Source organism: Diplotaxodon limnothrissa, linkage group LG22, assembly GCF_057381915.1.
Source record: "Diplotaxodon limnothrissa isolate DT_005_m linkage group LG22, D_limnothrissa_male_GT1.1, whole genome shotgun sequence".
NCBI classification, from domain to species: Eukaryota; Metazoa; Chordata; class Actinopteri; order Cichliformes; family Cichlidae; genus Diplotaxodon; species Diplotaxodon limnothrissa.
In genome coordinates this window covers 282,664-302,970 of record NC_140616.1, presented here as the reverse complement: position 1 = coordinate 302,970, position 20,307 = coordinate 282,664, and the positions used below count along the sequence as shown (strand labels likewise).

Sequence of the window (20,307 nt, the reverse complement as noted above, 5' to 3'; positions counted from 1 at the left end):
CATGGTCTCTGCTTTCTTTTCACACCTTTTACTCATCCGTTTCATTCATTTCCTATCTCCTTTTCTGCCTTTTATTTTTTCCTCCTTTCCTTTCTTGTAATTTTAACCTGATAAATCTGAATCCTGACTCTGACTTTGCCCTAAAAAGATCAGGCTTAAATATTTTAAGACAAAAATATCCCAATACACACACACACACACACACACACTACTTCAACAGTATCCTCTGAAATCAAACACAACTGAAAGTTTGTGGTTACAGTTCAGTCTTTACTCTTCAGAGTGAAATAAAGTCATCAGATCAAATTCAAGATTCTGAACTAAAACTCGTCTCGTCGTCTTCAGGCGTCTCTCTCTTCTTCCTTCTTTTCAAGACAAAAATCTGCAGAAACACAGACAAGACTTGAGTCAGCAATTTGACCTGCCACACAGCTTTAGGGAGGCTTCAGCACCCCTAAAATGGGCCTAACGACACCACTGGCTTTACTCCACCTTCTTCCACGCAGGCCTGGACCAACAGCTGTCCCCACCAGGCATGTGCAGACGTGGGGGCAGAAGGGGCTTGAGCACCTGCCCCTTCCCTGATGGGTGGCCCAAGTGCCCTTTTTTTGAGGCAAATTTTTATAATTTTTTTTAAAAAATTATTAGTATTTTTTTCATGTGTGTGTGTGTGTGTGTGTGTGTGTGTATGTGGAGTCCTGCCTGTACCCCTTAATAACAATGTTCCCTCTAAGCTGCACACGTGCGCAATTGCGCACTGCTGGCACGGTCTCTGCGCACAGAAAATCTGCGTTGTGCACAAAAATAATCTAACCTGAATTGAAATTAAAATTAAAATTTCAACAATTCTGTTTTGTAGTGTTAGTCAGTAAGTCACTGGCTGCTCCTGTATGTGTTTAGAACGATACCACCTTATCCCATAGTCCAGCCAATGATGCGATTCACATTCGTATATACGCAGCTAATCAACGTCGTTGATGACAGCGTCCTTATGTGCCGACACCGGTGTTTTAACTAGCAAAGCAGCGTGGCTGATGTGGAGTGAAGCCACGTTAATGACAACGTGGACAACCACTGGAGATGTGAGCAGGACAGACGGAACAACTGACGGACAAAGTGTGGACTTTATAGCAGTTTTTAAATTGTGTTGATCGGCCACGTAAAACCAGAGTTATGATAAAATATCTGCAATGTTTGTTTTTCTTCCTGAATACTGTCGTTGTTTATATTTACTGCAGGAAGAAACGGTAAAAACGGCGTTTTATAACGCTCGAAAGCCTGTGAGCAAAAACAAAACCAACCCCCCACGCTTTCCTATTGGTCGAAAAAAGTACCATGTTGACCAATCAAAAAATGATATGGCAACGTGGCATCTAGCTGTTAAGACACGGGGGGAAGTTTTAGGAGTGACGGCGGTGTTTTGAGATGTGAGAGATTTGCAACGTTTAGCGCAAATTGCGTGTAGTTAGTGTGTAGTGTAGTCAATAGTTTTGTTGTGTATGTCAGAACAATGAGGCGACTGCTGAGTGTTACAAGTGTTACAGCAGTGATACATCTGCTGTTGTCAAGCCTGCAGGTATCAGGCTGTTGTTCTCCTTCATCTCATAGTGGACAGAAATTTCTTTTTGGAGTGGCACAAATAATTTGTGTGGCATCAGATTTGATGCAGAACAGCTGATTGTTCTGTAAATAGTTTGAAATGTTTATTTAAAAACACCTTGGCTGCATTAAAAAAAAAAGCTGCAAAAAACTGAGTTACTTTTTTGAAGAAGTAACTATATAATTAATTGCCCAATATTGGTCATTATATACTATATTTTGCAGACAGAGAGTTACAGACTCTCTCCCAGACCACAGACTCATAATACAAGTCAGAGCTTTATGAAAAAAAGAAAAAGAAAGAAAGTTGTGTTTTTAAAATTGGAGTTCAAGTTATTTTTACTTCCAATAGTGTTAACATACTACACAGATCATGAACAAGACTTTTTACATTTTCATTGTAAGTGGGCTAAAGCAGTTAATTAAAAGTAGTCTAACATAAATGTAAATGCTGTAATTTGATTATTTTAATAAACCATGTAACTTGGATGGATTAGATGCTGGCGTGACCACAGTGCACACATCTGCTGTCGCTCACAGCGGTCCAAGGGACGCTCAGGGAGTTTGTGTGTTTGCTCAGACACATGAAAAATTAGAGGGAACATTGGTCAATAATAACATTTAGCTATTAATCATAGTTTTGCTAGATTAAAGGATCTGGCTTGCATCAGTCACATGACTACCATTACCCAATGATCACCCTTGACAGCAGAGCGCACTGGTTACGAACCAGAAACGAGCTCGCAAAGTGCACGCGCATTTTTTCCGCCTGAGAGGTGTGAAACTGTAGGAGAAACAGACAAAATAACTGGGAGATGCAGACTGATGCATCAAAAACCAGTAAGTAACTGTACTGCGTACACTGTAGTCTATAGCACACAGCAGTATTAGCTTATTATGGACACATTGGTAAGTTGTTTTGTGGCAACTGACAATTTGAAACTAATGAGCGTGCTGTGTGTGCAACAGCGTGACAAACATTACCTGTCCTGTTATTAACTGCACAAGTAGTGCTGGTCACAGCTGCTAGCTGGGTAAGGCTGTCAGGGGTCTGTAGCTCTGTCACCGTTTTAGGGAACATGTTTAGTTTTAAAGTAAGTTACAGGTCTTTTCCTGCCTTTGTGGAGGACTTATATTTGACTGAACACTATCTAATATGCATATCCACATAATTATGAATGATTATAATTATGATATTAGGAAAAATCACTGTTTTAAAAATACATTGAGAAACAGATTATATTAGATTTATATTTCAAATAGGACAAAATGCTAATTTTACAGCAGCAACATTATTGTATCTCTACAGTTTAAACATTTAATAAAGTTTCTGCCTGCACAGAGAGGATAGTCAAACAAACTGAATCATCATAAATACATTATTTTATATTTATTACTTTATGTTTTATTCTTACTTTATTATTATTATAGCACTAGGAATAAATAATAAGGGAAGGATTCTGGATCAACACTATGATGCAAAGTTGTGGCCATAGTATATACAGTATTCTGGAGATAATTTAAAATGTCACTGTATGTGTGTGTGTGTGTGTGTTTTATATGTATAGATTTTTTTTAAATTATTACTCATGAAATATCATTTTCCAGATATGCACAGTAAGGACATGAGGAGGAAACAGTGACATAAGTGTAACAGAGTTAGAAAACACCTTAATGAAGTTCCTCAAAATTGATGTGCTTTGTGAATAGTTGGAGCCACCTGGTGGACAAATACCGAACTGCAACGGTTAAGGTTCCAAATTGCTGCACAGCGCATGCCTCAGCAAACGAAAAATACTCCCAAGCTGGTGGTAGGTGCTTGTGAGCGATGGTGTTGTCAATTTTGTATGTGTATTAGTGAAAACATTCTCATACTGGTAATTGTCAACATCTGTTTTGATTGTAAGCAGTACTAGCACATACCTGTACCCTCAAAGTTACAAGCATTTTGATGCATCAGTACTAACTTTCTTCCCGAGTAGAATTTTTAGTTAACATGCTAAGCTAATACTCGTTAGTTAGTTGGGTGCTTTTTGACTTGCACTTAGTTCAACACCTACGCCAGAATGCTGTTTATAGACTTCAGTTCAGCATTCAATACAATCCACCCCTCACAACTCATCAGGAAACTGACAGACCTGGGCATCAGTTCCCTCATCTGCAAATGGTTACTGAACTTCCTGACCAACCGCCCCCAACATGTCCGGCTGGATAACCACTGTTCATCTACAATCACGATGAACACCAGTGTACCACAAGGCTGTGTGATGAGCCCTTTCCTCTACTCCCGCTTCACCCACGACTGCAGACCTGCTGATGGTTCCAACACCATCATTAAGTTTGCAGATGACACCGCGGTGATTGGCCTCATCAGTGACAACGATGAGGCCGCCTACAGGGAGGAGGTGGATCGTCTGGCTGAGTGGTGCGACAGAAACAACCTGCTGCTTAACACCGAGAAGACCAAGGAGCTCATCGTGGACTACAGGAGGAATGCTGACCCACATCCACCCATCCACATTAAGGGGACGGCTGTGGAGCGTGTGAGCAGCTTCAAGTTCCTGGGAGTCCACATCTCCGAGGATCTCATCTAGACAACCAACTGCTCCAAGCTGGTCAAGAAGGCTCACCAGCGCCTCTTCTTCTTGAGGACTCTGAGGAAGAACCACCTGTCCTCAGACATCCTGGTGAACTTCTATCGTTGCACCATCGAGAGCATCCTGACCAACTGTATAACAGTCTGGTACGGGAACTGCTCTGCCTCGGACCGGAAGGCGTTGCAGAGGGTCGTGAAAACTGCCCAGCGCATCGCCGGAGCACCACTTCCTGCCATAAAAGACATCTACAGGAAGCGGTGTCTGAAAAGGGCTGGGAAAATCATCAAAGACCCCAGTCACCCATCACATGGACTTTTCACCCTCCTGCCCTCTGGGAGGCGCTACAGGAGCCTCCGGACTAAGACCACCAGGTACCGGAACAGCTTCTTCCCCACAGCTGTCAGACTCCTGAACTCTGCCTCCTGACATCTGACCCATGTTAACACATGGACTGAACATACACACACCCACAATGGACAACTGTACCCTCAAACACACAATAATAACATGGACTGAACCACCACTCACAACCACTAGCACTTTATATAGCCTCTGTAGAAACTATCTACACCCTCACTTATCTTAACTGCACTACTGTATAGCTCTGTGTAAATAATCATTCTGTACATTTGATAAGTTTTAATCCTACAACTGTTTACAACTTGCATAGTTCACATTTCTGTATAGCTGTATATCTCAGATTCTGTAAAGTTAATTATTTGATATTCTGTATAGTTTTTCATATTTATATCCTGTTCATATCCTGTACATAGCTTGTACTCACTACAGCCTGTACATACTTATAGTTATAGAATATTCACAACATACCTCATACCGTGTACATTATAACATACCATAATAGACCCATTTCTGTAATATACTCACATATCTATATTATTGCTAATATATATTGTAATATATCTATATCACTAAAGCACTTCTGGATGGATGCAAACTGCATTTCGTTGCCCTGTACCTGTGCATGTGCAATGACAATAAAGTTGAATTCTATTCTATTCTATTCTATTCTATTCTATTGTTTCTCTATGAGATTGTAATTGTTCTAATCCTTGCTAACAGCACTGAATGTTGCAGTTGCTATTCACGCTGTTGATGACAACTGTGTGCTGTTTTCTTTGTATTAGGTAGGCTCTGTTAAGTACAAGCTTTAGTTGATACTGTTGTATAAAAAGCTGTTTTTATATGTTATTGTTGTTCTTGGTTAGGGAAAAGGGAGATATAATGGCTCTCATCTCTCAGTTACCATAAGGAGAAAAATAAATAAACTAGAATAAGTTGCATTTCCTGCGAAAATCCAGTGTGAAAGCCATGTAGTACAATCTGCTGAAAACAGCTGAAAAAGCAGAACTTTCTGCTGAATAGAGGTGAAGAAACTAAAATTTGTGCTTAAAAAAGATGAAGTTAAACTTTCTGCTGAAAAGAGGTGAAGAACCTGAAAATTCTGCTGAAAAGGGTTGAAGAAACTGAAATTTGTGTTGAAAAGACATGAAAAAGTTGCCATGGCCGAGATTCAAACCCAGACCTCCCAGTCTCAAAACAGCTGCTCATCTCACTGAGCTAAAACACAGCTCACCCCGGCGAGCAACATCAGTGAGCACACTCGTAATGTGGTCCTATTCATCGAAATGGGCCAAAAAATGGCATAAAAAGCTTAATAATTCAAAAAGTACAAAAGTTATAAGAACCCAAAGATATAGCAGGAATTAGCAGAAGGAGCGGAACAGTTTAAAGTTTTAATGGTAGAAATTGGATGAAAACTGAGGGAGTAGTTAACCACCAAAGAAACGGAGCAACTAGAACTAGAAAAAGTTGCATTTCCTGCAAAAATGTAGTGTGAATGCCGTGTAGTGGAATCTGCTGAAAACAGCTGAAGAAGCAGAACTATCTGCTGAAAAGAGGTAAAGAAGCTGAAGTTTCTGCTAAAAAGAGCTGAAGGAGCTGAACTTTTTGCTGAAAAGAGGTGAAGAAGCTGGACTTTCAGCTTAAAACAGATGTAGAAGCTTCATTTTCTGCTGAAAAGAGGTGAAGAAGCTGAACTTTGTGCTTAAAACGGGTGTAGGATCTCTTTATTGTGTGAATGTAGTAAGGCATTCACATAATAAAGAGAAACAGGAACACAAGGTAGACGAAAGAATAAAGAGAAACGGGATCTCAATATTGCCACTACATGATAACAGATTTGGTTTCAGCTAGAACTTTTAAAGAAAGACTTTGATGATGTTGTATTGTAGAAATATATATTAGTCTTTTGTTAAGTGTTATGTTTTGAGAAAAAAAAGGAAAATAATAGAATAAAAAAGGAGCCCAGCGTAAAGGCAAGTAAGTAAGTAAGTAAGTAAAACTTTATTTATATAGCACCTTTCAAGATAAAAATCACAAAGTGCTTCACAGAAGCTAAAACCTAAAAATAAAAATCAACTAAAAGCAAGTTTAAAAAGATGGGTTTTTAGCTGTTTTTTAAAAGTGACCACTGAGTCCACAGATCTCAGGCTCATGGGAGAGAGTTCCACAATCTGGGGGCCACAGTTCCAAAAGCTTTGTCGCCTTTTGTTTTCAGCCTCGTGTGCTGGACAGCAAGCAATCCCTGGTCACATGACCTCAGGGACCTGCTGGGAATGTATGGATGCAAAAGTTCACTTATATATGTTGGTGCTTGTCCATGCAGGGCCCTGAAAGTCAAGGTCAAAACCTTAAACTGGATCCTGAATTTAACGGGGAGCCAGTGCAGCTGAATCAGCAGGGGTGTGACATGGGAAAACTTGGAGGACTTGGTCAGAAGCTTTGCAGCAGCATTCTGAACAACTTGCAGACGATCCAAAGAGGCTTTACATAAACAAGTAAACAAAGAATTACAATAATCCAGACGAGATGAAACAAATGCATGAATGACAATTTCTAATTCGGAGCGCGATACAATGGGACTCAGCTTAGCAATGTTTCTCAAATGATAAAAACAGGAGCGAACCAAAGATTTTACATGGGCATCCAAAGTCAGAGCTGAGTCAATACTAACACCAAGGCTCCTGATAGACGGTTTTGCAAATGTAGCAAGTGGACCCAAGTTTTCCATAACACTAGGTACAAAAGTTTTAGGAGCACAAACAAGAACTTCAGTCTTCTCCTCATTTAGTTGAAGAAAGTTTCCAGCCATCCAACATCTAATGGAGTCTATGCACTTGTGCAAAATTTGTAGCTTGGAAACATCATGGGGCTTAAAGGAGATATATACCTGAATATCATCTGCATAGCAGTGATACGAAATGTCCTTAAAAGTGCTCAATAAGTGTTGAAGAGGAAGTAAATACAGTAAGAACAATAAAGGCCCCAAAACTGAACCTTGTGGCACACCATAGGCAAGAAAAGTAGAAGAGGAACTGTACTTAGAGGTAGCCACAGAAAAGGATCGTTCATGCAAATAGGATTCAAACCAGTCCAAAGCAGCCCCTGATATACCCACCCAGTCTCTCAGCCTATCTAGCAGAATATGATGGTCCACAGTATCAAAGGCGGAGGTCAGGTCCAACATCAACAGAACGGAGCATTCTCCTGCATCACATCTCATTAAAATGTCGTTGGAGACTCTAAGAAGTGTAGTTTCAGTAGAGTGAGCTCTACGAAAGCCAGATTGGAATTTATCCAGAATGCTGTATTCATCTAGAACAGCTATAAGCTGCTTAGCCACAACCTTTTCTAAAATCTTAGAAATGAATGATAATTTTGAAATCGGTCTGTAGCTACTGAGAAGAGAAGCATCAAGCTTAGGTTTTTTTAACAGTGGGTGAATAACAGCATTCTTACAATAAACAGGGACCTGACCAGAAACCAGTGAGGTATTAATAATTGTGAGCACACAGGGACCAATAGACTGAAAGACATTTTTAAACAAAGATCCAGGTAAAATATCAAGAGAGCAGAAGGATGCTTTCATTGAATTAACCAACTTGACCAGCTCAGGTAAGGACACAGGTAAAAATCTTTCTAAAATTACAGGCCTAGCTTGAGTTGGAGCAGACAAGAGAGACACAGAAGGAGAGATACTGTTCCTCACGTTACTGACTTTTTCAACAAAGAAAGAAAGAAATTTTTCACAATCTTCATTTGATGAAATTGGGACAGCAGGTGGAGCAGGAGCAACAATATCACTAATGGTGTCGAATAGTACCTTAGGGTTACCTCTGCTCTTAGACACTAAGTCTGAGAAATAGGCCGCCCTCGCATCTCGAACTGAAGTGTTAAAAGAGACTAAAAGGTCCTTTAGATAAAGGAGATGGACATGCAAACGCGTTTTCCTCCATAAACGCTCAACCTTACGGCAGCAACGCTTTAAGAAGCGAATGCTGTCATTTATCCTGGGAGACGACTTTGAAACCGGAGCTAGTCTAACTTTGACAGGACAAACATTGTCTAAAATACAAAGACAATGATTATTAAAAGGATTTGTTAAAAAATGAACATCATTATAGGGAGATAAAACTAAATTAAAAGCATCGGAAAATTTAACAGCACTAGAGGAAGTTAAGATGCGAGAGCTAACCACGTGTCGAATAGGAGAGAAGGACAAATGAAAAGACAGATTAAAAAGAATACAATGATGATCCGAAATAAAAATGTCCTCAGTACAAATAAAATCAATGTTTAAACCTAAAGTAAAAACAAGGTCCAGTGTGTGTCCTTTGGTGTGTGTGGGACCAGACACATGCTGAGTAAAATGAAAAGAATCCATGACGCTAAGGAAACCTCTGGCAAAGAGGTCAGAGTCATCATCAACGTGTATATTAAAATCCCCGACTATAACCAGTCTGGACAGCTTCAAAGTCGAGGATAAAAAGTCACTGAACTCCTTTAAAAACATAGTGTTTAGGCCAGGTGGACGATACACTACAGCGCAGTAAAATGGATCTTTATTTCCAATTCTAACCAGCTGTAGTTCAAAGGATGAAAAATGTCCGACCAACACTGCGCGACAGTAAAACCGGCTTCCAAACACCGCAGCGACACCTCCTCCTCGACCCGACGTCCGAGGCTGGCTGATGAATGAGTACCCACTCGGACAGAGTTCAATGAAGGATGAAAAGTCACCATCGCGCTGCCAGGTTTCGGTTAGAAATAAGAAGTCCAGTTTCTTGGAAAGAATAAAATCGTTCAGCAGGAACGTTTTATTAGTCATTGATCGAGCGTTGAAAAGCGCCACTCTCAGCGAAGTAGAAGACATATTATTAACAGAAGCGGCCCGATTTAGGGGACGAAGAAACAGAGAGTTTGATCCGCGACGTTCATAAATTCCACTCACCGCGGGGATGGAAGGCCAAACAACAGGAGAGTCTGGATGAACACTCCTGAGGTAGCGCCGTCTCATAGATCCAGGCACAGTTAGTCCCCGCTTCCAGAACAGTCTGAGTTTTACCTGGACACCTGCTCTTTTCCCTCTCCTTCTCCGTGACTTGCGCGGACACAGAAAGGCGCCACTGATGACACCTAACGAAGATCCAGACACCGGTGTCGGCAGCGGAGGATGGAAAATACCGCAGGAGGATAAGGCATCTTGACTTATCATAGAGGATCGGATGGATAATAGCGTCAGGCGATCATAGACAAGGGCAGCCAACACATTAGTGACAAAAAGCGAAAGCAAAAAGGCCGAAAAAAACAGCACAGAGAAACCACGGCCGGCAGCGGCAAAGCCAAACACAGGCGCCATCATACCGGAAGTCCAGCGTCTCAGTGCCGTCCTTTCTACATGGGCATATCACACCACATGCACCATAGACTCTCAGAACAGCAACAACTACATAAGGAGCTGTGTGAGGCTGTGGATCCCTCAGCAGCTGGATTACAAAGAGCACAGGTAACAATAACACCTGTACCAGTTGTTGCATTGCAGAGATATTCAAGTATAAAAACAATAATAAACACAATGTTTTGGTTCTATAACGGTTTCTATTATTACTTTATTATGGATTGGGTGCAGGAGTTTTTGAGTGTGGATAATTAAAGAACAGATTAATACAACAGCAAATTGTGCCTTGTTCTCAGATGGACAGCAAGTGGAGAGTAATAGATGAGATGATGAGATGAAGGAAGAGAGGCAAAGAGTGAGTCACAGGCAGAGTCTAGTTTTTTCTCACAGTTTGTTGCCTTATAGTTCCAAGCACTGTCACCAATCTTTGAATTATATTATTATCTCATAACACTTGATCAGCTCCCATCTCTCCTGTGGACTCTTTAACGTCTACAGTCTCAGATCAGTGGAGCCCTGCCCTCCAGCACTATCATCAGCAGGAGCAACATTGTACCCATCAGGTAAAACATGGCCTACGTTTGCTTTGTCCCCACCTGATGACAGTGATATAGTATGATAAGATTCCATATTAGATTCTAGATGGAATGTGTGTTGTTGTTATTCAGCCTGGTTCTATGTGCCCCCTTTTTTAACTTTGAGCACCCGCTCCTTTAAACATCTCTACACAGCCCTGGTCTCCACAGATGAGGGACCAAACCACATCATCTGACAGGATGGTGTTTCTGAAGTTTTTGTTTCGATTTTATTTGATTCGTATTTGTTAGAACAATAAAGAAGCTCAGTCTAATGAAATTGATTCATTGCAACACTACTGAGTCATTGATTTTTGCTTTTATGATTTTCATAGGAAGGCTTCTGCTCTGATTCTGTGTTTTTGGGTCATGGCTTTATTGTTAGTCTCAATACTGACAGTCAACTCTCTCTAAACCAGACTCTCAACTTCAGGTTCTTAAACACACTCAGATAAAAACGTGCATTACACATGTCATGTTACTGTTCAAAACAAAACGATCCCTGCCAGTGCCACTTCCTTCACTCAGAGACGTCATCAGATTTTGATAATAAAATGGTGAGCTATGAAATAAAATCACAGTGAAGTTCATGTAGCACAGAGATGAATGTTTAATGTTGATTAATGAGAGACTCAGCAGCAGATCAGAATCAAGCAGAAGAACATTTAGACATTTTCTGCATCAGCACACGAAGATATGCATATTCAGTCTGAGCTGCTAGAGCTTTACAGCTGGGCTTCATTCACTGCTTTCAGGAACAAGTTGTACATAGAAAATCTATCACACTGAAAAATATTCTGAGGAAATGGTTCAGCTGATTTTCAACCATTTTTGCAAATTTCATCAGAGCACCTGTAAAAATAACTATCTTAGTATTACTAATTAGGGGTATGCCATATCACATCATTCACGATTCATGATGATTCATGGTGGCCGGGTCGCGGGTGCAGCAGCCTAAGCAGAGAAGCCCAGGCCTTCCTCTCCCCAGCCACCTCCTCCAGCTTGTCCGGGGGAACACCCAGGCGTTCTCAGTCCAGCTGAGAGATATAAACTCTCCAGGTTGTCCTGGGTCTGCCCTGGGGCCTCCTCCCAGTGGGATATGCCCGGAACACCTCACCCAGGAGGCATTCTGGTCAGATGCCCAAACCACCTCAACTGGCTCCTTTCGATGTGAAGGAGCAGCAGCTCTTCTCTGAGCTCCTCCCTGATGGCTGAACTTCTCACCCTATCTCTAAGGTGAGAGGCCAGCCACCCTTTGGAGGAAGCTCATTTCCACCGCTTGTATTTGTGATCTCGTTCTTTCGGTCACTACCCACAGCTTGTGACCATAGGTGAGGGTAGTGAGGGTTGTATGGGATCTAATGGCCCGTAGCAATGGGCCAGACACCCCATACTCCCGCAGCACCTACCACAGGACACCCAGAGGGACACGGTCGAATGCCTTCTCCAAGTACACAAAACACATGTAGACTGGTTGGGCAAACTCCCATGTCTGTGAAGGTTCTCAGTCATCCAGGTCATCGTAGTCAAAGGAGCTTGCAAAGAAAAGCGTCTGGACTTCTTTAAGTTGCTTGAAGACGTTTCACCTCTCATCCGAGAAGCTTCTTCAGTTCTAAGGTCAAATGGTGGAGAGTCCCAGATATAAACCTAGTGGGAGTTTCCCCCCACAGAGGGACAAAAGGACCCCCTGATGATCCTCTAATCGCCTGAGCCAAGGTGTGAAATTGGGTGTGGGACCCAATCAGCCAGAGTTTCGGGTGAGCTCATTGTGAAACCTGGCCCCACCCTATCATGCGAATTCCTGAGGTCAGATGGCCCAGGATGTGAGTGGGCGTTAAGGCGTCTGGGAAGGATCTCAAAACTGGATTATAGATGGCAGAGACTTGGTGTCGTAAACCCCGCCTCTGTTCAAAGATGGTCGCTCACAGTGGACATAGATGGCTTCTTTCACTCCTCTTTCAAACCATCTGTCCTCTCTGTCCAAAATGTGAACATTGGCATCCTCGAAAGAGTGTCCTTTATCCTTAAGATGCAGATGGACTGCTGAGTCTTGTCCTGTGGAGGTGGCTCTTCTGTGTTGTGCCATGCGCTTGTGAAGTGGCTGTTTGGTCTCTCCAATGTAGAGGTCTGAGCATTCCTCGCTGCACTGTACAGCATACACCACATTGTTAAGTTTGTGTTTTGGCGTTTTTTCTTTTGGGTGAACCAGTTTCTGTCTGAGCGTGTTGCTGGGTCTGAAATACACTGGGATGTCATGCTTGGAGAAAACTCTCCTGAGTTTTTCTGATACACCGGCTACATAGGGGATGACAATGTTGTTGCGTTTGTCCTTCTTATCCTCCCTCGCTGGTGTCTGGTCTTCTTTTCTGTGCCTCTTTGCTGACTTTAAGAACGCCCATTTAGGATAGCCACACGTTTTGAGTGCTTCCTTTACATGTGTGTGTTCCTTCTTTTTTCCTTCGGGCTTAGAGGGAACATGTTCTGCCCGGTGGTGTAGGGTCCTAATTACTCCAAGTTTGTGCTCCAGAGGGTGATGGGAGTCAAAAAGGAGGTACTGGTCCGTGTGTGTGGGCTTCCGGTAAACTTCGATGTTGAGTTTGCCGTTCTCTTCAATGTGCACAGCGCAGTCCAGGAAAGGCAAACAGTTGTCCTTTGTGTCTTCCCTGGTGAACTTGATATTTTTATCCACAGCGTTAATGTGCGCAGTGAAGGATTCCACTTCTTGTGTCTTGATTTTGACCCAGGTGTCGTCCACATATCTGTACCAGTGGCTGGGTACTCTTCCTTTGAAAGAGCCAAGAGCCTTCCTTTCCACTTCCTCCATGTAAAGGTTGGCTACAATAGGTTACACGGGGGAGCCCATGGCACAGCCATGTTTTTGTCTGTAAAAGCCTTCGTTGTACTTGAAATATGTAGTGGTGAGGCAGAGGTCTAACAGTGTGCAGATCTGATCGGGTGTGAAGTTGGTCCTGTCCTCCAAGGAGCTGTCTTCTTGTAGTCGTTTTCTGACAGTCTCCACGGCCTCCGTGGTGGGTATGCAAGTGAAGAGAGAGACTACATCAAAGGACATCAAACTCCCATGCACACTTTATCCTTGAGAGGGTAAAGAGCTGATCCTGTGTTCCACGACCAGGACGAAAACCGCTTTGTTCCTCCTGTATCCGAGGTTCAACTAACGGACAGACTCTCCTTTCCAGCACCCTGGCATAGACTTTCCCAGGGAGGCTGAGGAGTGTGATTCCCCTGCAGTTTGTAAAGCATTCCAGTGTTAAGCTTAACAGATATATGGAGCGACTGCCTCTCTCTCTCCTGATGCTACTTCAATCGTGAAACTGCTTAATGATCAGCTGATCGGCTTTTGTGTCGCGACTCCGTCTGTCTTCTTTGTTTTTGGCCCACTTCTCACCAGAAAGAGGAAACCAGCGGCTGAACAACAGCAGCACTTTTAAGCTTGATAAGCTGTTGTTAGAATTTATTTAATATTACTTTCTACACCAGGATCTTTTTCTACAGCTGACGGCTGGTAACTATGCAGGGGCAGATCTAGCAAAGTTTAGCCAGGTGGGCGATAGGGCATGAACAGGGAAAAGGGGGCACAAAGACATAATTTTCTTTCTTATTCTCATTTAAAATTTCTAGCTTTTAATAAATAATTATCTGACTCTTACACCCAAAGTTTTAATCTGATGTAAAATATATAGAAGTCCATTACTGTATATAGTAACTGTTAAGTCTAATATACCCTAGTAAGCTATAGTACTTTTTCCTTTGGGAAAGTACCATCTGTGAATTTTGCAATTCTGTTGAAGAAAGACGTTGAATCTATTTAATTATTCTTGAAAAAATAATTTATTTCTGTGCATTTTTTTTCCCCCTGCATCAAATTAAATTTGATTACATCGATTAAGCATCATGAGGTGGAGGGTGGGGGGTGGTTCCCTATTTTTTTTTGCTGGGAACTTGCAACCCTATTAGTTAGGTTGCTTAATATTTCTGCTAAGTACTCTTTAAAATACCAGAATAGGGAGGATGGAGTAGGTTTAAGTTTATTAGATTGATCAGTATTGCTGAACTATGAAATATTTTGGGCGCAGTGTATTTTTTACATACAGGTATAACAGAATAGCTTTAGTGTTGTTATTTATTTAAACTTGAGTATAAACATATACAAAATGCAGCAAGATATTAAAAAAACGTTTTATTGATTAAAAAAAACACACTATATCGGATTCATATCGGTATCGGCAGATATCCAAATTTATGATATCGGTATCGGACATAAAAAAGTGGTATCGTGCCATCTCTAGTTACAATGTACTCACACAGAGGCAGTTCATCAACAGTACGGTCATTGCTGCAGCAGAAAGAAGATGAAGAGGTCATTTTATGTGACAAATTGGTTTGGCCATAATGAACACCATGTTCGAACATAAGAGTGTCCATAAGTGCACATGGCACCAGGACGCTCTGGGCCGCAGGTCAATGATCGATTTTGTAATCGTATCACCAGACTCGAGTGTCTAGTCATATTCTGGATATGTAAAGAGAGGGGCTGAGCTGTCAACAGATCACCACCTGGTGGTGAGTTGAATCAGGTGGAGGGGGAGGACGATGGACAGAGATGGTGCGCCTAAACGTATAGTGAGGGTGTGCCCCGGTCTCCGAGATCTTTATCGTACACCTCCGGCAGAGCTTCAGCAGCATTCTGAGGGAGACTGCGGACATTGAGTCCGAATGGACCATGTTCCGCACCTCCATTGCCGAAGCTGCTGCACTGAGCTGCGGCTGAAAGGTGGTTGGTGGCTGTCGTGGTGGTAACCCCCAAACCAAATGTTGCCTGTTCTGACAGGGTCCTGCTGTTGTTGCCTCCCTATCTCTCTCTTTTTCCTTTGACCGTTTCTCTTTGTGTGTGTGTGTGTGTGTGTGTGTGTGTGTGTGTGTGTGTGTGTGTGTGTGAGAGAACTCTTGTTCTCGCCAGCTACACCTGCCAACAATCACCTGCTGCTGATGAGCCCATTATCTGTGCCCTATTTAACAGGGTGGCTGAACCTTATTTGATGCTGGATTGTTGTGTAGCATCAGTCAGTGAACCCCGGCTCGTACAACTCTGAAAAGTAAGAAGTTAATCATTTTGTTTTGTCTTCTGTTCAGGAAACTTTTGGAGTGGTGTTTATGTGCGTGTGCCGGCTGACTGGATCACACCCACAAAATGAGAAAATGTAACTCAAACCCCGTGCAAGGCAGTTTCAAAGAAACTGCAGAAAATGGCATTATTCACACTAACACCACTAACCCTTTCAACAGGTAGTGTAAATGCTAGCTAATTTCCAGATTTTCTCTCTCACCTGCCTTGCCATCATATATGAAGGTTGTCTCAACATTGAACTTGAGGCACTCTGCCAGCTTCCTGTGGATGCTCTCACCCGCCTTCAGCTCATCAGTGTCCGTATGCTTCCCTTCTTTTCCTGAAAGGCAGAGAAAAACAATTCAAAGCACTGAAAAAAAAAAACAAAAAACTTGGGGTCCACCATCCACGGAGAGTGCAGTCAGGGTGGGCTGGGTGGAGTTGAGCGTCAGGAGTGACTTGTGACAGAAAGATAGCAACAAGAGCAAAGGGGAAGGTTTGTTATTCACGGTGCTCTTGCATTTGGAGTTAGTTTTGTGGTCTAGTTCCTTTTCATGGCTTTTTCAGAAACATTCAAGGCTTTTCACAATACTGTAGCTTCATGAGAACACTCTGTGGGGCACCTGCTAAATTCAGTGTGTTGAGTTCTGCTTTGTGTTTTCCATTTCAGAAGATTGTCCCCTTGGTCGATATGATCCTGTTGAACTCTCAGCTCTAAAGTTTCTGAAACTTTCATTATTATTAGGATTTGCTCATTTAAAAACAGTCAAATTCTTTCAGATGTTCCTTTTTTCAGTGAGAATTTCTTTCAGGGCACTGTCTGTGTTTCACTTGGTATGATGTGATGCTGAGTGCACAGTGGACACTTCTGCCTCCTGTTTGCATGAGTTTTCTGTTCAGTTTCTCACTGATGACTCTGTAAAGTTAGGGTGTTTCATTCTTACTGTAGATGAGCAACAGCCTTCCTGGAATTCCCTGAAAGACGCCGCTGTAGACAACGGTCAGACAGTCTGCACAGCCCTGGTAAACATCTGCTCGGCCCTGATCATTGTATGGAGACACCAACCCGCCAAACTCCATAACTCCTAATGGGAACACATTTAAAAAAATCATTAACATCTCACCACAATAATGACTAACAGTTGAGACCTCGTTGGAAGATTTTGTTTTCCTCTTTAAGTAGTTCCCTGTCACGGTCCGCTGTGACGGACCGAGTGGAGAATGCGTGTAATGGACCCAGGTGCGTACACGAGTGAGCAGACGGGAGTGAGCTTTAACAGAAGGCGAGCCTTTAATATGGCTGAAAACAAGGTGTACAAATACAGCAGGGATAACGTGGCTAAACAGAAACCTAAACTGGGAACAAACGATGGTGAGGCTATGGCTTGGAAGACAACAGACCAGGCATGGAAATACGGAGGGTGGGAACACAGACGACGCAACGCAGACTGTAAGAAACACAGAGACTAAATACACATGAGGGATGATCAGGGAAAGTGGCCACACATGGGAACGCAGCTGACACACATGAACTTAACGACAGGACAGGAGGAGTGAAACTGAATACACTGACAGTGAATGCAGGCCTTCAAAGTAAAACAGGAAACATGAGACATGAACCGGGGAGACGTAGTACAGGGGGAGGTGACAATACTGACAGCATGAACTTGACAGTACAAGACGCACAGACATAAACACACGAAGGGCAAGGGAGACGTAATGCAAGGGTGATATATACAAATGGCTGGACTGCCTTAATGAACCTAAACAATCAATAAACATCAAAATAGACTAAACACAAAACACCGGGTCGCACGACCCAGGACCATGACAGTTCCCCATGACTGATGCTGTTAGGTTTTGTATTGTTGATTGTCATTTATGCTTAGAAACATTTACTCATATATGCTTAGAAGTATATAATCATTTGTAGATTGAAAGAATGTCTCATGAGGGGAGTGCGTTCACTCCTCTAAAGAGTGTTCTGGCATAGATCACACCTCCTAGCTTGCTGATATATGGGTTACCAAACACACGTATATCTCTTTAAGTATAAGAGCTCTTTGTTCAGATAGATCTGCTAGACGCCTGGCACCAGCTAGCACCAGAGTCTTCACAGGGTCACATCTTGACCCTACACACACACACACACACACACACACACACACACACACACACACACACAGGCAAGGTACTCTTTGTGTGTATGTAGACGTCATATGTTAATGAACCTATGCAGATTCATGTAACCTCAATAAAAGAACAGTGGTACGGGAGAACGGACGAGAGCAACTGGGGTCAAGCGAAGGAACGGCGCCTGTCCGGTTTTCTCTCCCGTGCACGAGAAACATGAAGAAGCTTGCCTACTTGTGTCTTGCTTTGCTGTGTAATTATATTGTCTTCAACGTTCCAGCAGATAGGTTCAAGCTACAAACCTATCAGATGCTACAGACAGACAGGCGTCCCCCTAAAAAAAAGTTCTGTAGTTTAGTTTGGAGATCAGAAACTCCAATTTCTGCCTTTTTTAAGTACAAATTTTGTAATATACAAAAGGGAATTTTAAAAGAAAATTTTCCTGTGGTTGAGGTTTTACCAATATGTCAACATTCTGATCTCTAAAAACCTAACTGACAACTTTAATTACCTAACACTTGATAAATAAAAAGTGGAAGTTTAAAAAAAAAATCCTTTTCACAAGGTTCTGGTCTAACTCTCTTGGCCACTGGTATGTTAGCTACCTTGTGGCCATACTGAGAACATTGCTGTGCTCTGTGGTGTTATCTCAGTAGGTCAGACATCATGGTAGCAGTGTTAGTGTTTGTTTTTTCTTTTTATTGCTGTGAATCATCAGAACAAACCTCTCACTTCCAACCAAAATCAAACAACATTAGGAAAGTTGTTTTTATACTTTGAAAAATCTTTTAATTACATTTCTCTGGCTGCTTTCACATCCAAATGTCTTAATAAAAGGTCTAGTCTGGGCCTGTTTTGGACTTACCAGGGCTGTCCAGAACCATGCTGTGGTTGGAAGTCTCGGGATCAGGAATGGACATGTTGACTTGAAACACAAGACATTTTCCAGAGCTGTAAACAAAATAAATAAAGTAAAAAAAACTTTTGCAGAAAGTAAGCAGGTACTGAACTGCTGTTTGTCCTCAGTTTGACAAACTTACACTATGTTTCTCTCGATGAACAGAAAGGTTTCATTGTTGAATGCCTCCTTCATCTCCATCAGGGAGCTGTTGGCATGCTTCACCAACCTCAGACCTGCTGGATAATCTGAGAACGCTTCCACCAGAACCCATCGTGACTCAAACACCTGTGAGGAGGAACTAGGGTAAACCCACAAGCATTTGTTTTCTGGATTTATTACAGTTTCCTAATATTACTTGAAATGTAGGTAAAGTAGAACCGTGTGGTAGCATCTGCCCTTAAACTGCATAGGAGATACAAATAATACTGCAAATACTTTTTAATGTAATGAATACCTTGAAGACATTTTAAAGAAAGGAAAAACATTTAACCTTCTTACGCTGTAATTGCCTTGACTGTATGCTTTTTTTCCAGAATGCATTGAATGTTCATAGTACTTAAAACTCTATTTTTAAATTAGCCTTAATTGAGCAGATTTTTGCACAGCAGACCGAAAAATTACCAAATATATTTTTGTAGCCTCCTTTCACTGTAAAGAGGTATCAGTCAACAAGTAGTGACTTGGCAGATGTTTCTGTGAGTTCCCACCTTGTGCAGTACCTCCTGTCGCAACTTCGGTGGGAGGTCACATTCCTTTGCGGCAGCTTCAGCACTGCAGCTCTGCAGAATCAGAGCCAGCAGAAAAACTCTGAACAAAAGCTGCATCCTGGATCAGGAGGGCCTGCTGTGTTTGTGAGATCTGGAGGGAAGAAGCTCTGAGGTAAACTCGGAGAGAGGCGTCTCATGAAGACTGCAGACTGAGCACAGCTGGTCCAAAGAGTCTGTTTGCTTTTTTATAGAAGATAAACTGAACTCTGAACTGCAGGATGCAGCAAACCACACACTGCTGTAAATATTATGTTCAGCACTTACACATGTATTGATTTGCGTTTGTTTTTTTTTACTGATAGTACTGCTGTAAATATTACTATTATTACTTCATATTTTTACAAGCTCATTTATTTTATTTAGCAGCATGTTTCCCACTTAGCTGCATCACACCTACTCTGTCAGTGTTTGAACTGACCAGTTCAATTCAGTTTCATTTATACAAATCACAACAACAGCTCCTCAAGGTGCTAGGAGAGTGTCAATGGAAAACTGTACTGAGTAGTCAGTATAAGCTTTTAGTGATATAAGTTTATTGATGATAGAATACTGCATGATGACCTTTTCCTTGTTTAGAACTGATTGTTCTTTTCATTGCTCAGAACTGATTGTTCTTTATGAAACGTGTTCTGATATTTGTATCTGAATCTTTCCACAGCGATAGTAAGAAGTTGAACAAGCAGTTCTGACCTTACACACACACACACACACACACACACCAAAGCACACAGACAGACACTGTGAGGTCTGTAGTGCAAAATTTGAATCTCAGAGCTTTGTATCTCTCTCTCTCTCTCTCTCTCTGTCTGTCTTTCTCTCTGTCACACACACACACACACACACACACACACA

At 42.0% G+C, this 20,307-nt stretch overlaps 1 protein-coding gene across 2 annotated transcripts; it reads right to left on the bottom strand.

Annotated features, from left to right (window-relative positions):
• Positions 1–255: 255 nt before the first annotated feature.
• On the bottom strand, positions 256–19,609 carry LOC146609055 (saxitoxin and tetrodotoxin-binding protein 2-like). 2 transcript variants are annotated; one of them, XM_085346535.1, is made up of 6 exons: positions 19,396–19,609; positions 18,828–18,973; positions 18,653–18,738; positions 16,599–16,739; positions 15,879–15,994; positions 256–382 (listed from the first exon to the last, which is right to left on the bottom strand). In XM_085346535.1, the coding sequence occupies exons 1-6, from the start codon at positions 19,510–19,512 to the stop codon at positions 308–310; spliced, it is 681 nt and encodes a 226-aa protein (XP_085202661.1). In that variant the 5' UTR covers positions 19,513–19,609; the 3' UTR covers positions 256–307. The 2 variants fall into 2 exon arrangements, with proteins under 2 accessions (XP_085202661.1, XP_085202660.1); XM_085346534.1 differs by having other exon boundaries at positions 286–382; positions 15,875–15,994.
• Between the last annotated feature and the right edge of the window lie 698 nt (positions 19,610–20,307).